Source organism: Bufo gargarizans, chromosome 5 (genome assembly GCF_014858855.1).
Source record: "Bufo gargarizans isolate SCDJY-AF-19 chromosome 5, ASM1485885v1, whole genome shotgun sequence".
Classification (NCBI taxonomy): domain Eukaryota; kingdom Metazoa; phylum Chordata; class Amphibia; order Anura; family Bufonidae; genus Bufo; species Bufo gargarizans.
The window spans coordinates 101192271-101215900 of NC_058084.1; the positions used below are offsets into that span (position 1 = coordinate 101192271).

General features: G+C 45.7%; 1 protein-coding gene across 1 annotated transcript in view; it reads right to left on the minus strand.

The window, feature by feature from the left end:
• The window catches only part of ARFGEF1 (ADP ribosylation factor guanine nucleotide exchange factor 1), a 160469-nt gene that overhangs the window by 1263 nt on the left and 135576 nt on the right, over window positions 1–23630 (minus strand). The window contains exons 28-38 of the mRNA XM_044292760.1: window positions 21928–22088; window positions 19452–19582; window positions 18587–18716; window positions 8138–8273; window positions 5931–6069; window positions 5420–5483; window positions 3622–3754; window positions 3168–3307; window positions 1523–1691; window positions 945–1083; window positions 710–827 (exon numbers count right to left, since the gene is read on the minus strand). Of these exons, the coding sequence (XP_044148695.1) occupies window positions 710–827; window positions 945–1083; window positions 1523–1691; window positions 3168–3307; window positions 3622–3754; window positions 5420–5483; window positions 5931–6069; window positions 8138–8273; window positions 18587–18716; window positions 19452–19582; window positions 21928–22088 (1460 nt within the window). The remainder of the gene's footprint in view (window positions 1–709; window positions 828–944; window positions 1084–1522; window positions 1692–3167; window positions 3308–3621; window positions 3755–5419; window positions 5484–5930; window positions 6070–8137; window positions 8274–18586; window positions 18717–19451; window positions 19583–21927; window positions 22089–23630) is intronic.

Consider the following 23630-nt stretch of genomic DNA (forward strand, 5'->3'; position numbering starts at 1 on the left):
ATGCTCAGGTGCGAGGAACTTGCAGCGTGTCAGTGAGAGGTACCGTTCTGACCTCCGCTCCTCTGACAGGATCGTACAGCATTATAATTAGTGTTGAGCGAATCGAGCTTCGGATCATAGATCTGAAGTCGATTCGTTCAAACACTTAGTTTTAATGCTGTACGGAGACCTGTCTCTGCACAGCATTAAAATGTATTGCCTCTGAGGAGGCAAAATTTGTTTCAGCCGTAGTCTGGAGAGACTTCAGTGAATGAATCCAGTAATTACTTCTGCATCTTTAAAAACATTTGAAAATACCAATACCAGGCGTATCAAACCCGACTTTGGATTCCAAGTAAAGATACATAAATGAATACTGAATTGCTTCACCGAAGTCTCATGCAACTTTGTCAGAAACTAATTTTGCAATACATTTAAAACCTGTACAGAAACAGGTCTTCTATGATCTGAAGCTCGATTTGCTCAAGCCTAATTACAATGATTTATAATGCTGCGTAACCCTGAGAGTGCTGGAATCTCTTGTATTCTATAACAGGTTCCAAGACTCTTAGGGTCACACAGCATTATAAATCAATATAATGCTGTGCGATCCTGTCAGAGGAGCGGAGGTCAGAACGGAACATCTCACTGACGCACGCTGTGAACTGGTTCGTGTGTATCTGGCCTAAGAGTAGCGTATATAGTGGGAGGGTAGGGAACAAAAACATACCCGTTCATCACTGATCTTCAAAACCTTAGTTAGGAACAGTAGCAAAAGATTAGTCCAGGCTTCTCGGTGACTTTCAGATGTGAGGGTTAAAAAATAACTCAAAGCTTCACTGCAAACACTGTAAAAAGAAAGGTACATTGTAGTGCGCTGTCAGTCATGCCATACAATTGCAGAAAAGATGTTCAAAACAATAAGATATACAGTATATCCACTATACATATGTATATCCACTTACTTGAGTAATCGTTGCTGAACCTCATCCCAAGCACTCTTGCGGCTCTCATCCATGTACATACGGAATAGGATCCGCAAGCCACAGGCGAGGCTGCTCGTCTCTTGCTTCAGGAGGTTTGGCTTTGATTTGCCCTTGAAACCTTGTAAGATAGATATAGAGAAAAATGTAAGTTATTTATCGTGTGCAAACAAAGACCTTCAATGAAACCAATGATGCTTTCTCCTGTAAAAGCCAGAACGCTTTACCCATCACATCTAACAATGGCTTGTCCAAGCATTCATGCCATGGGCGTGCTTCAAGACATCCTCTTGGAACTGACCAGCTGAGAGGACTCAATGGACAAAGCCATCATAGATGTTCAGCATCAGCAGACCGGTGTACTATGACCCGTTAACCATTCAGTGGGTGCTAATGTATTAGTAAAATATCTCAGCGAGTTCCCCATTTATAGACGTGTTAGAATAGCTAGATAACAGCTCTGCTGAAGAGTATTAATACTTCTGCAAAGGAAACTCACAGGGGCACAAAGTGCAACATGCAATTAATCTCTTGATAGGACAGACCTCCGTGATACTGACCTGCCTTCCACAGAGAAGTCCTTTGCTCATTATTGGAGTTAAAAGCCTTTGCAAATCTGTGAGATTCGAGGAGACAATCCAGGAGCTTGAAGAGTTGCTGAGATGTGAGGAAGCGATACATGCCTTGATCCTGAGTGTCAATCTGGACATCAAAATTTACAGCGTCCCTCTGTGGATGACACAAAGTTAATCTTATAGCTGCAGATGTCCTTCTCCAGCCATGGATCACAATATCGCCCCTATTCAGTGGAGGCCTATCACTTCTGTAGGATCAGACATAACCAATGTTGTCCCCTCAGAACCTGTCTTTTTTTAAGAGAACCTAAAACTGTCCATAGGGGCACAGATATCCTGGTTTATTCCAGAAGCAGTGCCATGTCTGTCCTTGGGCTGTGTCTGGTACTGCAGCTCAGGTCTCTACAAGTGAATGAGGCCAAGCTGTGGACAACAGAGGCGCTGTATTTAGAAAAAGTAGCCATGTTTTTCCTGTATAGTCCTTTCAAGCTGAGTAGCAGGCGAATAGCTGTTGTCTTTGCACTAAAAAGATACTATATGTGACAGCAGTAGCTGTTGAAAGAAGTGGCAGGCCATCATATATGGAAGATTGAAGCCATGGAACATGGTATTCATATGCAATTTCATATCCAGTATCAATCATTCAAGCTACTTATTCAGTGTAATACCAAATGGCATGCCATCCGGACCGCTAAATTCTAGCAGCCCCTCTAAATAGTCTAAAATAAGAGAATTGTGGGGGTCCTTTTGGACTGTATTATATCATCCTACTGCATAGATCCTTACGTCTGGTTGTTGATTTAGGTTGATACCTCCTATGTGGGTGTTTTATGTACTAGAGCACATCTTAGAAATATTGTGAGATTATTGGATTTATGCATTTTCTACTATTTCTTCCCTTCGTCGGCTCCGTTGGCTTATACAATTTCTTTACTGCATACATCCTTATAGCTGTTTTTTTATGAATTGTGTATTAATAAAGCATGTATTTCATACATTATACATTTTTATACATAAAACAGTCTCCTCATTGAAGTTTGATAGGTGGACCCCATACACGTTTGTTTACGGTCAGACAAAACCCGCCATTTTTGGCAGGGAGACCCAACAATCTAATGTATATGGGCGCTCCCTACACTACTCTGACAGATGATGTTGAGGGAGAGAAAGATTGGATGCACTGAATGTTAATACCTGACCTTTTGTTCTCATGAGAGGTAAGTAGTTGTCAGAGGTGTCTGGTAGCAACTTTCTTCTCCCCCCCACGATAAACACGTACATGCTGTGCTGAACTAAGTGTGTACGTGTCTGGAGGATTTCGGGAGAGATAGCAGACTGCTTAATGAAGGTTCAACCAACAGAAAATGAAGGTGTATGGGTACCTTATGGCTTCATTCAGATGGGCGAATTGTACCAGGATATACAGGCAACTGTCCAGATTAGGACCCATATCCACCTCGGTTCTATTCGAATTAAACTTTCAGCATAAGCTCAGTTCAACATAACGGTAGACAGTCCAGGCATAATAAATATGGCACAATGTGACCATGAAAATGAGGCCTAAGGAACATTGCAGGGTCTAAGGATCGTCACCAACGTTACATATTTCAGCCATTAGGAGAACACGTACCTGAGCAGCAGCAAGGTTCTCTGCATCCTCTTTCTTACTGGTTGCTGGGAAGAACACAATATTGTCGATGGTCTGAATGAGTTCAAGTTGCACCACGCATTTGATTAACAAAGCTGAAAAAAGCTTCTGTTCTGGAAGTTCTTAAAAAATAAAAAGAGAAGAAAATCAGAAAAGGAAAGGAAAATTATTCATCTCCTGGAAGCAGTAAAAACCCTTTTCAAGTTCAAAGACGCTTGTTATCTTCTACCTTCACGAGTTAATTAATGACAACCCACTAGGCCCTGTGGACATTAAAGTACATAGTAATCAGAGGCTGAACCAATGACATTAGCTGTCTGAGAGGGGCAGACATAAAAGTAATAACGCTCAAGCAGGAGGATTAATGCAGCTTCCTTCAATTAGTGTGCTTCTGTGCCGTCACAAACAATTCACTCCTGCCCTCAATACCACTTACTTGCTCCAGATCTTATCAAGTATGAGTCCTCGTTGGCTGCGTTTGTTATTCCAGGCTGGGTACTCCGTCTGCCATCGGCTGTCCGGGGCTGGATGGAGTCGTGTATATCGACAGACTTCTGAGAGACAGAATCCTGACAAGACACACAATTTTCACTTAGCAGAAGGTTTTAAAAAAAAATTTAACACTAAATACGCATTACCTTATAAATACAGTATGTCACACATAAAAAAACTATGCAAAGGCCTTCCCAATAGGCTCTTCAAGCATAAACCTGGAAATATCTACGTAGGACTATCTTCAAAAAGATATAGCCACAGAAAAGTAACTATAGTTTACAACCTTCAGGTATATTTCCTAAGTGTTTTATATGTTATACTGCAAATTGTAATATTCGTTTCCTGCCGGATACTGCCTCATGTGAAACACACCCGGTGGGCGTTCCTTGTGACATTTATTGTCTCGTGTAACCTGCCTTGGAACGCGTTGTTTTATTAAAGAACCAGTCCTGCTAAACCCTCAGAAACTGATTCCACACCATTCCACGCTATCCAGGACATTTTCCCTGTGAGGTGGGCACTTGCCAAGGAGGGCTTTCAGACACTGGCAGCACCAGAATCGGTGTACCAAGGGTTTGACACCAACCATAATGTTGTGCCTATAATTGTACAACCACGGAGGCCTCGTTCACATTTTCGTGTCCGTTTGATGTTCATGGAAAATCCATCTGTGTTTCATCAGTGAAGATATCCATGTGTCATCTGTATTCCATGGACACTGCACAGCAAAAAATTCATCTCCAGGGCATCTCCTATAAATGGTCTGTGAAACACCGATAGAACACAACGGCCCCATCAAAACTCAATGGGTACGTGCGCTATACATGGACAACAAGGACAGCACACGTCCGTGAATTGTGAATGAGGCCTAAAGGTGAGCCTCTGGATTTTGCATGAGTTGCAACTCTTCCTGGACGTACACACCCTACGTTGTGCCCTCTTTTTCTCTACCTGAGGCTGGCTATCACGCCATTTAAAGGGAAGGCTTGAATGAAATGCAGGGGGCAAAAAGAGCATCAGGATGAATTTTAACACATGCAATCCTTTGTTCTGCCAGTTCAGAAGTAATAGGGAGTGACTGGTCTCCCCTTCCCTAAATGACTAAACATGGACATGGTCTTCTGCTGACAACTATCTAAGGCTCCATTCACACGTTCGTGGTGTGTTGCGGACCCGCAAATTGTGGATACGCAAAACACCCGCCCGGCACCCCTATAGAAATGCCTATTCGGACATGTTCTATCATTTGCAGAGCTGTGGACCCGAAGATCGGGGCCGTGCTCCGAAAATGCGGATGCAGACAGCACACCGTGTGCTGTCCGCATCAGAAAATGAATGGGTCCGCACCCGATTCCGCAAAATTGCAGAACAGATGTGGACCCATTTGTGGACGTGTGAATGGAGCCTTAGGCCACTTTCACACGGTCAGTATTCAGTCAGTATTTGTCAAAACCAGGAATAGGTCCAAATCACAGAAGAGGCACATATATTTCCATTATACGTCTTCTCTGTAGGTTCCACTCTTGATTTTGGCTCACAAATACTGACCGTGTGAAAGTAGCCTTATGCGTATGATCAGGATTAGGTTTCACGGGCCTGTCAAAAAAATCCAATCATGTCCTAAACATGGCTTATTTTGACCAGAAAATTGTGGTCTCAATAGCATTGCTGGATAGAATGCACGCTGATAAAAAGTCTGAAATGGAAAAAAGCCTATTCTGAAGGAAAGAGAACCTTACCAGCTGCTTTTCAGACTGTGCGCTTAAATCAATCTCTCCCGCCGCCGGTTTCCATGTTAACAACCTGTGCAAGAGGAGAAAGGAAAAGTCAGACCAGAGCACCGACTCACACGCCATACGGCTAGCATCTGCCCACGTTTTATACTACAATTACATTGGGTATATGAAGCAAATATATTTGTAGGTCGCCATTTACCCGAGAGATGCTAAAAGAGTATCCTTTCGGCACCAGCTGGGTTGGTAAGTGTCTGTATACCTGTCTGACTGTACAGAAAAGCATAGTCTGCTGTACCTTCCTGTACATACGCATAGAGTAAAAACAATATACATTTGAACTCTTATACCTATAAGCCACAGCTTTCCGTCAGAGGTATATGTCCGAAAATACCGTTGACAGAAGGATAAAAGGGGAACAGAGTGTTACATTTATTTATGACTGTACATACAATAGAAGTGAAGGCATCAACCTTTTCTGGCTGTTCCCTTCAGACACAGAGGTAAAAGCACTCACGTGTGTGGAATCGTGGTCTTGAAGATATCCAGCATACAGTTGCCGGTTTTGTCCCAGATATCCAGGTTGAATTTTTCTCCATTCAGAATAACAACATTTTCTAGGCAATTAGTTCCAGAGCGAGCGAGCTGCTCATTGTCTGCCAAAGAAAATAATGCCATTACTATATATTGCTGAGAAAACAGAGAATGTGTGGAACCATTACACATCTGGAACGTACATCCTCAGCCAGACAATTATCATTTTGCTATATGTACACATGCGGAACTAACATGCACTGCAGTTTCATATGCATCACATACAATAGTCAGCATCCTGATCTATTAAGAGAAGCAAATGTTCTACTAAAAACTGGGGAAGATGCGATTTATTTTCTCTGCCTGAGAAATGAGCAGTCGTATCGAGGTTTATGACTGATACACGGGGTAAGACGCTTCAGCATCAGATGTATGGATGACAGGTTAATAGAAATCATCAACATCAACGTCTAGACATATTTGCCACTATTCAAGCTAGATAGGGTCTGTTCACATGTGCAGGATTTGATCAGGTTTTATTTGTGTTATTTTATGCAGTTTTTGAAGCCAAAATCAGGAGTGGATCGTAAAAACTGAGAAAATATAAAGAACAGATCCGACTTTTCTTTTAGAATCCACTCCTGGTTTTTGGCTTTGTACGTTCTGCACGTGTGAATGTGCCCTCAAGACGTAGATATTTGTGTGGCTGATGATTTTATACTGTATGGTCTTCATGACATTGCAACAGTCCAACACCAGAATTCAGAACAGGACAAAGGCTGTCATCAGAATCTCGGAGAAGTGCATGCTCAGGATTCGTGCCAGAAATCATACCCAAGTGTATTTACTGGTAGGAATGTACCACGGGCAGCACAGTGGTTAGCACTGGTGTCCTAGATTCGAATCCGACCAAGGACGACATCTGCACGGATTTTGTATGATCTTCCCCTGATAGATAACTGAGATTGCGAGCCCCATTGGGGACAGCGTGATGCTAATGGCTGTAAAGCACTGCGCAATATGTCAGCGCTATATCAGTACATAAAATAAATATTAACCTTAAAGGGGTTATCCCATTTTAACAACTTACGGATAGGTGATAAGGGTCTGATTAGTAAAAGTCTGAATGCTGGGACCCCCGACGATCAATAGAACTGGGGCAGTGTTCCCCCAATTGAATGGAACTGCACACATGCATGCGTGTCTGTGGCTCAACACAACTCTAAGGCCCCTTGCAGACGAGCGTTCCTCCCGTAGCGAGTCCGCATCGCAGCACCCGGCCTGAACTCCCATCGCTGCCGGGGGTCACATAGCATTATATTGATTTATGATGCTATGTAACCCTTACAGTTCTGGAATGTAGTGGATAACACTGGCATAATGCTGTCAGTGCTATCCAATACATTCCAGAACTGTAAGGGTTACACAGCATCATAAATCAATAAAATTCTATGTGAATCCCGTCAGTGCTGGGAGGTCAAGCCGGGAGCTGCGATGCAGACTCGCTGCGGGACGAACGCTCCTCTGCAAGGGGCCTTAGGGTTAGCTGGAGAGGGAGGACTACAAGTGCTGTGCTATATCTGGCACGGTGTCCTCTGCTCCATTCAGAAAGGGGGACAAGGGCCCCTGTTCTTGTGATCGACGGGAGCCCCAGCAAGCGGACCCCTGCCGATCAAACACTTCTCCTTCATTCAAATAGGGGATGTATTGTTTTAATGGGACAGATTTATACTCTGAAGAAACTCTAAAGCTGCCCATACACATTCAGGTTTTGTTCAGGTTTTTTTTTACGCAGTTTTCGATGCTAGTATCAGAAGTGGGTAAAAAATAAATAAATAAAAAAACCTTGGGATATACTTATACTTTCTCTCCATTTATGATACACACATGGTGTTGGCTTTGAAAAGTGCATGAAAAAACATGAACAAAATCTGACCAAAACCTGAACGTGTCTGGGCAACTTAATTCCAGTTCATCAGATCCCAATATAATGATCGACTGGAAATTTTTTTATCCCCCCTCCCTTCCCAGCAGGAAGGCTCATTTACAAATCAACATATACCCTGATAGGAGGAAACACATTTTTACTTGAACCGCAGGAAGAATATGTAACGTGTATATATTTGTATATAATAGTACTGCTGACGCAGTTTCAGAAATCTCCAGTCCACAAATGGTGAGAGAACTTACCTTGCTGGACACACCAGTAGAGCTGAGAAAATATATCATCCAGCAAGACATCACTGAGCACTTCAAAGTACTGGGTGAAGACGTCACATATTGCATAGAGGGCGTGATTGCACGTTGTAGTCATCCATTCGGCTTTCTGAGAACATAAAATGACAACATCTCCATCAGATCCATCCGATGTTTCATTAACCTGAATTAGCCAGGCTTGGATCAAGGACAGCAAAGGAAGTCACAAAGCTACAGATTGTATTTTCTCTGCTGGGACCTGTTCTGTACTAATTAGGGCGTTAACCCCCTGGTGCTGTAAATACTTTTCAGAATTTCATTTTTATCTTCTTGTCTTCCATGAGTCAAACTTTAAATTTTTCTTAACACATAGCCGTAAAAAGGGCCAATTTTTGTGCCACAAGTTGTATACAGGAACACATAATCCCACCACTGTTTTACAGTTTTCAATGTGCGCTAAAACCACCCTTTTACCTTTATTCTGTGGGTCAGTACGATTACAGCAATGACAAATTTATGTCGGTTTTCTTAGGCTTTACTATGTTTTAAAAAATAAAAATCTTTGAAAGAAATTCTTTGTGCCGTCATATTCTGACACCACTAACTTTTTATTTTATGTCTTCATCTACAGAGCCGTGTGAGGGCTTGTTTTTTTGGAGTAAGCTGTATTTTTTTTTATTGGTACCATTTTGGGGTACATACAACATTTTGATCACCTTTTATTCTACGGAAAAAAAAGTGATTCAAACATTTTGATTTTTCATCATTGTGGTGTTCACCGTGCAGGATAAATGTTATCAGTTCTGCCATTTTCAAACTTATTAATTGCTTATTTTTATGTGTCTGATCACAGACACTGGCCATAGGTGTCAGCTGTGTAAGACAGCCGTCACCCGCTGGCTCAGCAATAGATAAGGAGTGAACGGAGACGTTACAGAATGGTTTCATAAACTGTGCCCATCGGTTTTGCCATTTGAGTTTTTGTTTTTACCCCCAAGGAGGAAAGCGCCAAACCCTATTTAGTATAATGATGTATAACCGATCAGATCCAGGTGATAGGATAGTCGGTGAATATGGTCCAGATAGAGTAGTATGGGTTATAATAGTTGTCAACCTTATATTAATGGTAAGTTTCCCATAGCTACCAATCACTGCTTCTAGGAACGTTTGTGAACTAAAACATCAAATCTTTGTTAAATACTAAGAGTAAAACTCATAGGGAAGGGTAATAGTGTAGGCCCAAAAACATCAAATATATGTTAATTCCTGCAGTTACCAGAGGCAAACTGTCCCCTCATTTAAGTAACCAGGAAAAAAGCTATCATCCGCTAAACCGCCTGTAATGCTGTATAGAATAGGTGGCTGTGGACTACAATGTTTCCAATTGCCTGCTGTAGCACATTGTAGACAACAGGATAAACAGCCGCTATATTATAGAAGTATTCAGCAGCGGAGATAGATACAATGTTGCAGATAGTGAAGGAGACTAAGGGTACTTTCACACTAGCGTTTTTATTTTCCGGCATAGAGTTCCGTCACAGGGGCTCTATACCGGAAAATAACTGATCAGTTATATCCTCATGCAGTCTGAATGGAGAGCAATCCGTTCAGGATACATTAGGATGTCTTCAGTTCCCGTTCAGTTTTTTTGACTGTTCAGCACGGAGATAATACTGTAGCATGCTGCGGTTTTATCTCCTGCCAAAAAAACAGAACACTTGCCTGAATGCCGGATCCGGCATTTTTTTCCATAGGAATGTATTCGTGTCGGATCCGGCATTCAAATTGCCACAAAGCGAATGCGCAGACATTTAAAAATGCGAAAAAAATAAATACCGGATTCGTTTTGCCGGATGACACCGGAAAAACTGATCCGGTATTGCAATGCATTTTTCGGACTGATCAGGCATATTTCAGACTGATCAGGATCCTGATAAGTCTGAAAAATGCCTGATCAGTCAGAAAAAATGACATTTGCATATAGTTTTCCTGATCAGGCAGGCAGTTAAGGCAACAGAACTGCCTGCCGGAATCAAACAACACAGGTGTGAAAGTACCCTTAGTTTGGTACTCTCAGTTCCCCCCATGCTTCTAAGTCCCCCTTGCTTCTAATTACACTCACGCAACACTGTAGAGCCAGCAGCATGGCCCGGGCAGACTCTCTAAATAAAGAAATTGATCTGAAGCCACCAAGGATTGTGCTGCCATCAATATCTACCATTCTACAGGCAATTCTGGCTGGGGGGGTATTTTGGCTCCGCAGGTGTCTTGAGCTTTATCCTACGGGCCACCCCCAGTGAAGCGAGTTATTAACCTTAATTTTATATTATATTTGATTTAATTATTCCTTTGTAACTTCTGCACTTGTATCGCTATGGGTTGACAACTATAAGAACCCACACTACTCTATCCGGACCATATCCGACTATAGACCTTATCTATTGTCCCTACACGTAGTCTGACATCTATGTTGCCAATAGCTGCCTTCCCACATATCCTGAATTTCCATTTTTTCACCATATTTCTCTTTAAAATCACCACGAATACCTCCATTCCATTGGCGCCTCCAGTTTCTCTTATCTTTGGGATTATTTAACCCTTAAGATTTGATTAACCCTTGCTTTTTTAACTTCCATTTTTCGCTGGCTCACCAATGCCATCTTTAAACTCCCAACATCTGTTGTACCTCTATGGAGGATGTTGCCTGGAGGCTCTTCTGTTATTCCAATTGGAAATGCATTAATACACACAACTGGGTGTTACCGTTCCACTTGTCAAAGGCAAGTGTCCCTACACAGTCTGCCACCACCAGCACTGATTGGACGATGCAGGCACATGCTTTATTGACCAGGTGCACCTAGTTGTCAATTTATTAACTTCCAAGAGGAATAAAGAGTTAATGTTCCATTGATCAGTTGAAACATGCTGAAGCCTGAGTCTCACCATTAGGCCTCATGCACATGGCAGTTTCCCGGCTGTGGCCGTATTGCGGCCCACAAACAGCGGGTACACAATATGCGGGCGACAGCCGTGTGCTCCCCGCATCACAGATGCGGACCCTTTCACTTGAATGGGTCCGCAATCCGGAGCTGCCGTGCGGAATGGAGGCACCGAACCCCACGGAAGCACTAAGGAGTGCTTCCATGGTGTTTCTCTCCGTGCCTCCGCACCGCAAAAACATAGAACATGTTCTATTTTTTAAGGTGCGGACGGATCACAGACCCATTCAAGTTAAATGGGTCTCGATCCGTCTCGGCCGCCGCACGGATGTTGCCCGTGCATTGGGGACTGCAAATTGCGGTCCCCAATGCACTGAACGGCCGTGTGCATGAGGCCTTAATCACACGTTAAAAAGTACCTCAATTTATCTTTCATTAGTATGATGAACCGAGCAGAACACTAAAGGAGTTGTCCCACCATTACGCCATATAGTATGATGAACCCATCAGAACACTAAAGGAGTTGTCCCACCATTACGCCATATTCAATTTATTGATCATAAAGAATAAATCATATCTGACATATACAGTACATGCTGTTAATGGGGTTGTATATTACTTATATTACTAGTTGCACATATACTGGTAACTGTTCATGAATGCAGCTAATAATAGGCATTATTAAACTCTTGGCGCTGATGTCCGATAGTTTTATATGAATAATTCATGTTTACGTGCAGGTCCCTTGACCTGCATTCTCACGCTGCGCTGGGAACATGGCTGCTGACAGTATCCGTCCGGCAACGGCCCCTATTCATTTTCACTGGGGACGGACTGCGCATGTGCTAGTTTCCCCAGTCAGCCATCGATGTAAATAAATGAAGGCTGCTGATGGGACCGAATCCTCCCTCAGCAGCCATGTTCCCAGCGCACTGCCGACACGCAGATTAAGGGACCTGCACATAAACATTATGCATAATAAACTATCGGACTGTCAGTGCCAATAGTTAAACAATGCTTATTATTCGCTGCATGTATGTGCTGGTAACAGCACATGTGCAGCTAGTAATATACACTGACCAACCCCTTTAAAAAACGAGATTTTTGTATAACTTACCAGTAAAATCTCTTTCTCGCTCTTTCCTTGGGGGACACAGAAGACCTTGGGTATAGCTCATCTCCCTAGGAGGCGTGACACTAAGTAAGAACTGTTAAGCCCCTCCTCCACAGCTATACCCTCAGCCTGGAGAGAGAGACTGTCAGTTGCATGTCCAAGTAGTGAAAACAAGGCAAAGTCCAAAAGTGGAACCAACAAGCCAACTACCCAACGGGTAAAACAAACCCGGAAACCGTGCAGAGAAGAACAAAGAATGGGTGGGTGCTGTGTCCCCCAAGGAAAGAGCGAGAAAGAGATTTTACTGGTAAGTTATACAAAAATCTCGTTTTCTCGCCCAGTTTCCTTGGGGGACACAGAAGACCTTGGGACGTTCAATAGCAGTCCAAGAGGGGAGGGACCACAGCACCAAGGCGAAGCACCCGAAGGCATCAAGAAACCGCCGCCTGCAGACCAGGCGGCAGACGCTGAAGCCCGAGTACGCACCCTGTAGAACCTGGTAAGGTGTGCAAGGAAGAAGTGACCGCCTTGCACAAATGCATGGCCGAAGCCTAATGCCTCTGACCCAGGAGGAACCGACAGCTCTGGTGAAATGAACGGTGACACCAAAAGCAGAACCCTGCCCTTGGTGCGGCAACCACAGCAATAGCCACTCTGAGAAAGTGGAGGAAAGCCACCCTGGATGCCGTCAACCCTTCGCGCGGACCTCCTGGAACACAAGAGGCCGAACGTAGACAAGAGTCGGAGATCTCCAAGTAAAAAACTGCAAGATCCAAACAACGTCCAAACCGGTGAAGTGTCCGTTCCCGGGGGTGGGAAGGGGAGGACGACTGCCTCGACGAAATGAAAGACAAAACACCACCTTCAGAAGGAAGGAAGAGACGGAATGGAGAACAGCCCTGTCCTGGGGAAAGACAGAAGGCTCGGAACAAGAAGGGCCGCCACTCAGGCACCCGCCAGAGACACGATGGCTACAGAAACACAACCGTACAGGACAGAAGGAGTAGAGAGAACCACTGTAACGGCTCCAAGTGAAAGATTGGAGCGCCAAGAGCCCAGTATGTAGTTCCCAGGGCGGTACCGGAGGGCAGCACAAAGGAACCCAAGAGCCGCTCCACGGAAGAAGGTCCAGACAGGCCCAGAGGGCCGGGGAACGCTGAAAGAAGAAGGGCAGCGCTGACACCTGATACTTCAAGCGACAGAGTCCCAGTCCCAGTTCCAGGCCGGACTGGAGAAAAACAGAACCATGGAGAGAGAAAGGAAGAGTGGGGGAACGCCCAGCTTTCCACAGAACCCCAGGTAAAAACCTAAGTCCTCCAACAGATCCTGGACGAAACACGGCCAGGAGCGAACACTAGCGAGCCCACTAGAGTCGCCTGGGCAAGAGGGTGAAAACCCAATGATCAGGCGCAGACCAGTAACACGGGTAGAACGGTCGGTAGAACTGGTCCAGCCGGCCCCCGAGCAAAGTTATCCCGGATCCACCCTGAGTGGGGGAGCAGAAGGACAAACGGACAGGAACCGAAGGGTCCGTCCAGCAACCGCCAGATGCCAGGACAAGACAGGCTAAAACCCAAGCCGATGCAGTCACCACAGGAAGACGGACTACAGTCCCGGTGTGGGAGATCTAAAGACAATTTTGGCAAATGGCAGTCCTCCCAAGCTACCGAGAAGGTAAGTCCATAGCAGAAACATTGCCTAGAATTGAAAACAAAAAAACAAAAACGCAATCTGCACCCAGCGGGAGGACAGAACGCCGTAGACCCGGTAACTAGGTACACAGCTAGTACAACCAGTGTGGACAAGGGGGACTCAAAGGGAACACCAGTACCATCCACATGAACAACCACGCTCTCCCCCGAGGGAAGGGCAGTGAAGGAACAGCCTCTGAAGCGCGGCCGGAACAGAAGCCACATCGGAGTGATCTGTACCGAGTGGGAGCCAAACAGAACCGGCGAGAAAAGGCGGTCGAGACAGAGGCCGGCATAGGAGTGGGCAACAGAGAAGCCATAGAACAGCTCAAAGCAGCACACCGCTACACTGAGACGCCCGGTCCACCGCCTTGAATACCCTGAAGAACTCAAGGCGGAGGTCCTCCGGACCTGGGTAGGCGAGCACCCAAGAGAAGTTGGGTGACCTTCCCAAGAAGAGCAGCCCGAACCTGGTAGCAGATCAGACTGAAGCACCGAGGGCGCCAACCGGAAGGAATCATACCACACTGCACCCGAAGAGGAGGAAAAGGTACTAGGCGAGGGGACCGTAGTCCTGCCAGAGCCAACATAAAATGCGAAGGGCGCTGCAGACAGCACTCTCGACCATGTGACCACTAGCGCAGGGAAACAATGCCGCGGGAGGACGAATGGGTACGTATCTAGGAACCACGAACACTCCCCGGGCGGAAGGGCCAACGAAATGAGTGAGTACCACCCAGCTCGGTGCAGTAGCGAGCAGCAGAGCCCGTCTACTTAAATATAAGGTATTCATCTGTTGCTTATCGGACAACACCTTAGGCTCACACAGGTGGACAGAATGATCTCCTTAGAGAACAGTGCAAGGCTTGCTGCAAACACCGTCTCCCAAGAGAAAAAGTATGTCGCAGGGGGAAAGGAGGCATACGTACGAGTAGCCCCGTAAGCAGTGAGAAGGCTAACCCACCTACGGGACGAGAAGGCATACACGGCCCAAACAACGCACAAGAACGTCCGCTCACTGCAAAAATATCACTCAGCGAAGAAGGCCAGCCACAGAGTCCCACAGTATCTACGGAAGTGCAACTGAAAAGGAGTTATGCACAAGACTAGTAAGGTATGCGATAGAACGCAAACTGACCTCCCCGAAAGGGGGGGACATGTACCTGGCAAACTGCAGTCAGCAAGAGTGCAAGGGCCCGCCCCAAAAAGGGGGTGATGCCCAAGGTCGTAACTACGTCAGAGAAGTAGGGCATACCCTACTTCGCCCAGAAGGGCACCATGCACATGGCCACACAGTATCCAGCAGGAACGCAGGAGGTCCACCTAGTGAGGGGGGTCATGCACAGGGCTATCCTAGCATTAAGTGAGTGTGCAACAATTCACCCAACACCGAAATTTCGTGAGAGTGCAACTACTCCACCAATGAAGGGGGAACATGAGCAAGTCCAGCACAGCACATACAAGGACAGCCTTGAATCCCGTGAGCGTGCAAAATTCCGCCCATGGAATGAGGGGTGGTCACGCACAAGGCCAGCACCGCATCCAATGGGAACACAAGCGTTCCACCCATGTTAGAAGGCCATGCTCAAGGCCAGCAATGTATCCGGTGAGAGTGTAGTATGCCGCCCAGAACACGAAGGGTGGGGGGGGGGGGGGGGGGGGCCATGCACATGGCCAGCATCGCATTCAGGGAGAGTGCGAGCAGCCGGTGAAAATGTGCGTATGTCACCTAAAGGAGGCATGCCCATGGCCGGCAGCGAATCCAGTGAGAGTGCGTACACCGCCCACGGAAGAGGGGTCATGCATATGGCCGGCAGCGGATCCAGAGAGAGTGCAAGCACCCCGCCATGCATAGGGTTCATGCACCTGGCCAACAACGTACCGGCGAGAGAACAACCACCGACCGAGGGAGTGTATGTATGCCGCCACCAGGGAAGGAGGCATGCCCAAGGCCGGCAGTGAATCCAATGAGAGTGCATCATACCGCCTATGGAAGGTGGTCATGCACATGGCTGGCAGTGAATCCAGTGAGAGTGCCGAATGCCGTCCACAGAAGGGAGTCATGCCTATGGCAGGCAGCGAATCCAGAGACAGTGCGGCGTTCCGCCTAAGGAAGGGGGTCGTGCACATGGCCAGCACCGTATCCGGTGAGAGTGCAATATTCCGCCTAAGAAGGGGGTCATGCACATGATCGGCAACGAATCCAGTGAGAGTGTAGCGTTCCGCCTATGGAAGGGGTCACGCACATGGCCGGCAACGAATTACCGTGTTCCACCTATGGAAGACGGTCGTGCACATGGCCAGCACCGTATCCGGAGAAACTGCAGTAGGCCGCCAATGAAAGGGCGATCATGCACAAGGCCAACCCGCAGTTAAGGAGAGTGCAGTATCCCGCCCAGGAGGGGGGTCCTGCACATGGCAGGCACCCTACAGAAAAGGCTGCATGCACTGACCAGCGCCGTAGCGCGGAGAGGGCAAAAAAAAAAAAAAAAAAAAAAAAAAAAAAACGCCTAGAAGGGGAAATGACCCTGGTAGCGCCGCAGCCGGGGAGCGCGACACCATGCCACCTATGGAAGGGGGGCATGTATACAGGCAGCACTCTGAGATGAGGCTGCAGTGTCCTGCGCAGCCCACAAGTCATATTAATAAATAATTTAATTTATTTCTTCTTTATTTTTTATTTTTTTATTATAACACAGCCTCACTGAGGCAGAAAGCCACACAGGCCCATCGGAAGCCGGCCTGTACCCAAGGGGTTAACAGGGATCCGGCCTGGGGGCGGCACTGCGATCCTCTGGGGGCGGGGGAACCTCCAGGCGGGAAGATTCGCGCCCGGAGAAGTTCCAGCCCCCTCCAACAGAGGCCCGAATTTTGCGGCCTAGCAGGCCGTGAAGCCGGGGTCTTAATTTTTAGCGGCGCCCGGCTGACCGGGGCTGCACAGTATTTAAAGTACCGGCCGGGCCTACGGAGCGGCACATACCGGCCGCGGGTGCCCACCCCGCGGGCCGGAAGAGCTGGGGACCCGGATAGAGTGGGATCGCGGCCGCGAAGTGTCGCCCAGGAGGGAAACAACATTTTGCGGCGCCCGGCCGACCGGAATGTTCCGACGGTCGGCCGGGGGCTGTTGAGGCATAGCGCTCATTTGTAGGCCGCGGTGCCCACCCGCTGTCGGAAGCGATGACCCGGCAGCCATTTCACCCCTGGAGCGGGCCCTTGGCCTAGAACAGCGCTCCATATGGCCGGCAGCCACAACCACCTTGCCCTTGGACCGGTGCCCGTGATGGGTCAGGGGCAGCAAGGCGCGGGCCCTCTGGCCCTGAAGCAGTGGCCGGTAAGAGGGAGGGACCCTGAGACCGGGTCTGTGAGGGTGGGAAGCCTGCATAACCCCTACGTCAGGGGCAGCTAGGTGCGAACCTCTGCAGCTCCCCAGGCATTCTTCTTGTCAGGGAGAAGGGTGCCAATGTCCTATGGAGGGGAGGAGAGGGAGCAGAATGTCGCCCTGTGGCAGCCAGGGGCCAGCCTAGGGCTAGCAGGGACAAAAGGGACCAGAGGCCCTGTCAGTATGGGGGTCAGGCACGCAGGAGACCGGGGTGGGGGGACGGACGGACGGACGTAGGGCTGGAGAAGCCAATCTCTCACCACTTCACCCTCGGTCCGTTCCAGCAGGGTCGCCCCTTCAGCTACTGGCACCGTAGTGGCAGGACGCTGGAAGAGGGACTTGGCGTGCGGGCGACCCTTGTGCTGGCGGGATGTAGGGGAGCTGGGCTGCCCTGATCCACCTTGCCTTCTGTGGGGGAGGCAGCAGTGCGGAAGACCGTCACTGGCGCAGCTCGACCCCGGGAGAAACAGAGAGGTCTAGTGCGTCTCTGTTGTCCCTGATGTTCTGGAACAAAAAGAAAAGAAAAAAGTAAAAATCAAAAATTAAAACAAGGAGAAAACAGCCCTGCAGTAGCAGGGAGTGTCTTGCCTCCTTGGACACTAAGCTAAAAACTGACAGTCTCTCTCTCCAGGCTGAGGGTATAGCTGTGGAGGAGGGGCTTAACAGCTCTTACTTAGTGTCACGCCTCCTAGGGAGATGAGCTATACCCAAGGTCTTCTGTGTCCCCCAAGGAAACTGGGCGAGAAAATGATCCAGTAAAGAGTTATGACATTTATTTACAGTATGGCGCCACCTGGTGGCCAAAAAATATAGCAATGTGCACGTTCATCTACCGAGCTGGGTGCTGGTGGTCACACATGCTCAGTTGCTAGCCCCACAGACAGTCCTCTGCATAGCAGATAATAGAAATAACTTTCTTCCTTGTGTTCACTGCAGAGGAGCTAATAAACATGTCTCTTTTCCCAGCAGAAAGCTATGTCTATTAACTGCTGGGCAGTGAACGAGAATGACTGAACATGCATGACCACCAGCACTCGGCGGACCTACACATTGCTATTCACTATGAACACCGGGTGGCGCCATACTCCCATAGCCTTCAATGTTTTTTTTAAGAGCATGTAAATTGCAAATATGCTTCAATTTTTATGATCTATAAGATGAATATGACAATAAAGGGAATCTGCAAGGTTTCTAAATAAAAGACTGCTGCCGTCAGTAGGAGAAGCACAGAAGACACGTAATGCAGACTAAGTACATAGTATTATACAAGTCACTGTAACTTTATAGGAATAGTAGTCATGTACCCCCTGACAATCTCACCTCAGTCTTCTGCTCTGGTAGTTTCATGTTATCAAAGATCCTGAAGACAATCCTGAATAAGTCCTGCCACCAGTGCTTCTCAAACGTGTGGCCATAAGTCTTCATTACTTCAAACATGACGGTCAAGCCTCTGCCGATAAAAGGAACAATTACTCAATAAAAACGATGCTTTGTAAAAATGCTAGTCCGGTAAGAAAAAATAGCTGTGATTTACTCTATATGTAAAAAAATAAAAATAAAATTAAAACGTAAGGGGACCTGTCGGTAGACGTTTCACTGTATCTGCCTTCCATACGGGTCATTATGGAGATTAATTGTATTCACACAATACAGAGTGTAACGTCAAGACTGTCTGTGAATCAGAGGATCAATGAGTTACACTGACAAAAATACTAACACAAAGGGTCCTGTAGTCCGTTGTCATAATATATACTACTTTTATTAGGTTATCAGCCCAAACCCCGAGGCTGCACTACCGAGAGGTTACGGTGACAACCAGTCCAGCAGTATTGTCAGGTCGGCCCCCTAATACACTGACATTCCCACATACAGATATTGTTATATTTGACAGAAGATCTGGATTCACCTAAGGTCTTTATTAGTCAAATATGTAAGAAACTTTTGGACTCCATATTAAAGGGAATCTGTCACCCCGACAGATAAGACCTAAGACACTGCAGGCATAACATGGTAGCTTCAGCAAGTGTACCTCTATAGGACTGATGAATGATCGGGGGGAATGTAATTCTAGTGACACGCTACGAGGGGAATGCAATTCTACTAACACGCTAATGTCAGACAGTATAAAAGACAAATGAACACAAAAAATACCTTTAGAACTGGAATTGCAAATACGGATTGTTACCTGGTTCTTACATCTAATTTGCATCTGTTGATGATGCAGGACAGCTCAAAGAGAATGGGGAACCATCCCCTCACCCAGACCCGGTCTTCAGGTGCTACATTCATGTCGTCACTCGTGTACTCCTTGAATGCCTGCGAAGCATCAGAGTGAATCATCAATGTACCCAAACGCGACACAAAACTAAATGCATATAAATGTAACACAAAGTAAAAAGGTAAAGCTTTGTCTTAGTGTTCCTCAGCTAATGCTGTGAATATCGTAAAGGGTATGAGCCATGTGTCTTAGGGGGATCGGGCGTTTAAGCCACAAAATATTTAAAAGCTTGATGTAGCAATCGCCAAAAGATGAAAACATATAGATACACAAGGAGGGACATTTACTAAGCATGTTGCGCCAAAAAGAATGGTGTTTTCATTTGCACCAAATACATCAACTGTTTTCTCCTTTACCATAAAGAATGCATCACGCCAGAATTGAGTTACAAAGGTCAAAGTGGGCGGAGCCATCACATTTGCGCATATTACGCCTCATTTACCATCCTCTTATCGGCAGAAGTGGCTCAAATTGTTGCGGACAATTAAGCCAGCTTACGTGTTGGTGTTTTGTGTAAAAATTCCCATTTATGGCATAAAGATGCAACTTTTTGTCAAAAGAGAAACCAACTCATCGTGGGAACAAGTGATAGGTAAGTATTAAAAAAAGGATGTGTTTATTTTTATCTAATAGAAATGAGCTAAACAGCAGGGTTTTGTCAGTAAATTGACATTCAACAAGGAATGTCCCCCAGGGTGTTCCTCCAAGGCATGGCCATGTCTGTGATCCTAGGGGTATAGGTATGTATATTCTTTAAGCATGTGTATTTAGGTGTATAAATACATGGCAGTAGAACCGTACAGTTGTCTACTGTTTCGGAGAATTGAGGGTACAGTTTGGGAGTATTGAGGGTACTGTTTGGGAGTATTGAGGGTACTGTTTGGGAGTATTGAGGGTACTGTTTGGGAGTATTGAGGGTACTGTTTGGGAGTATTGAGGGTACTGTTTGGGAGTATTGAGGGTACTGTTTGGGAGTATTGAGGGTACTGTTTGGGAGTATTGAGGGTACTGTTTGGGAGTATTGAGGGTACTGTTTGGGAGTATTGAGGGTACTGTTTGGGAGTATTGAGGGTACTGTTTGGGAGTATTGAGGGTACTGTTTGGGAGTATTGAGGGTACTGTTTGGGAGTATTGAGGGTACTGTTTGGGAGTATACACTGAACACTTTATACATTGAGCATAGCACAATGCTGTAAATGGAGAGCCGTCCAGAATTATAATGACATAGGATAAATGCAATAGAAGATAAGCAGCACTACAAAATCATGCCAGTGATCATGGTACCTAATATAAGGTCCAGTTCAGGGTTGTGCCCGCAGATGGGGTGCAGGATAGGCTTCCTTTGAAGTAGCAAATTAACGAAGGAATCTGCAGCACTCTTCCAGTGTAGAAAGTCTGGTATATATTTAACCAGCAGCTTACATTGAGACGCTAATGTGCGACTTGTTAAGTCGAAAAGCGCAATGTAAGCTGCTGGTTAAATAAATACCAGACTTCCTACACTGGAAGAGCGCTGCAGATTCCTTTGTTAATAGGAAGAATGTTACCTGTTCATTTGTATATTACCTACCACATTCCCGATCATCAGCCCTTACCACAAATTACCCAACCAACGAGCGCTGTATAAACAGGGGATGTGCAGCTGACAAATACTACGGTATGGGGATGACTGCATTAACGATCATTCGTCCCCCTCAGTCACGGTTTTTGCCACACACAAACGGCACTCAACAAGCGCTGAACAGAATGCAGCATCATCGATCATTAATAGTGAAAGATTGGTTTATATATAAATGGCCACATCTTGGTCTAATATACTTTTTTTTGAACAATGGTGCACGTACCTCCATTATATATGTGAAGATAGAAGTAAATGAAATACAGTCCACGGCTTCTATCTGCAATGTCACAAGTGCAGCTCCACCTTCCCAATACAATTGTAATAAATGTGCGCAGCTTTGTGAGAGGGATGAAGGTGAATTTTTCGTTCAGAGCAATTAATTCTCATAGAAAGCCTTCCCCGGGAACACCATAGGATATGACCGCTGTGTTTAGAGCCCTTTATTCCTGCACAATCCCTCCGGCGGGGACGGTATGCAGCCACCACAATCTCCGCAAAAAGAGCATTTATTGCACTCAGAAACACACAGTAAAATAAAGTGCTTCACATAACCCGACTCCGCATGAGCGTCGCTGGGCATTCTGGATATTGAGCGGATTTCATGTCCCTGTGGAAGGTTTTCTATGAGAATCGATTGCTCTGAAGGGATATTTGATCCTCACCCCCACTCAGAGCTGAGCCCCTCGGTATTACACACCTATGGGTAACCTGTTCCATTACACACATCAATGCTCCAATATCATTGTCAGGACTTATTCATACCTGTGGCCTGTCGGAAACGTATTTAGCACAATGGCGGATGAGACGTATGGCTTCCATGCTAGTGTCTGGGAATGCTGCATTACATGCAAACTCCGAGAGACATTTCACCGCATCTTGGAAAGAATCAATGGTGGCAGGGAAATGTTTTTCAAACACAAGAGCTGCAGGAAAGAAAAGAGAGACCATATTCACTACATAAGTTCCATCACTGGAAACCTCTGACACAACATTACTAGATTGTCGTGGGATTTTCCCTTAGCTGATGAATTCCAGCTCTATAGAACGGCCCCTGTCTGTAGCTCACAGATACGTCACAGGATATTGGTCATTTTCACTGGATTTCATCTTAACGAGCATCTACTCCTGTCCTTGTAAATGATTGTTCATATACTCCTAAAAGTAACTTCTCAACCCCGTCCTACTTTGTTGGTAAGTTAGCACTCAGGTCATAACAGTATGGCGCAGGCTCAGGAACGGGGGCCGCACTATCGCTTGAGGTCTCCAGCTGTATATAGCTGGCATCTTGCTCTCCCTGCCGACTAAAAATTTTTTTTTAAAACAAAGTTAAACACATTTTTTAAATATATATAAAAAAAACAATTGTAAAAAATAAAAATATAAAAAAATTCTAAAAGATAATATAATACATTAAATTCGAATAAATTATTCGATTATTTACCACTGTAAAGAAAGTCCCCAAAGGGGTTTTCTGAGACTTGACCTTAGGATAGGTCATCCATTGTAATCAGTATCTGATTGGTGGGGGTCCGACACTGAGCGTGACACAAAGCATAGCCGCTATACTATGTACAGCGCTGTGCTAGGTGAGCTGTGAAAAGGCTGCGGCACTCACAGGAGCTAATCAGTGGGGGCCCCAGAGTTGGAAAACTTTTTTAAATAAAAAAAATTATCAAAATGCTGCAAGAAACAATGAAAACTATAGCACACCAAGTAGAAAAATGAGCCCTCACACAGCTTATTAAAGAAACAAAAAGACAAAAAAAAAGGCTTACTTATTTTTTTTTTTAATTAGTTGCAAATTTTGTATCTCCATAATCATACTGACCCAAAAAATGTATTTAATTTAATTTGCAGTGCAGTGAAGCCCATAAAAAACAAAAACTAAAAACTATGGTGGAATTCTTTTTTGCCCCACACTGCTGCTCATAAAAAAAACCCAAAAAAAACTGTAAAGGTTATAGAATACATTATTGGTAACCCAAACTGGTGGCATTAATTAATACAACTTGATCCACGTAAGAAAAGCCTTCATATGGCTATGTGGCCAGAAAAGTAAAAATGTTATGGCTTTTGAAATGCAAAGATCAGAAAAAAAAATAAAAAATATTTGGGCCTTAAAGGGGTTATCACATGACTAATGTAAAAAATGAAAATCAGACATTATATAGTACATGACAATCTCTTTCCAACAAAGCTAGACCCAGCCTAGTACCTCACATGGATCCAGAGATCTCCCCATTCAATGCTCTGCTAGATTTATACCAAGCTGACAGCTCAGGAGGTGTGTCTTTTCTGCTGCAGCTGGGGGGAGGGGGGGGGGCGTGTCCATGTTCTCCCTATTACAGCTCAGGAGGCAGTTGAAAGATGAAACTGAGCATGTGCGTCCTTCTCAGTGAGCAGGACAAAGCAGGTGGCGCTATACAGATATTTATAACTCCGTGGTTGTACTAAATTTTTTATTA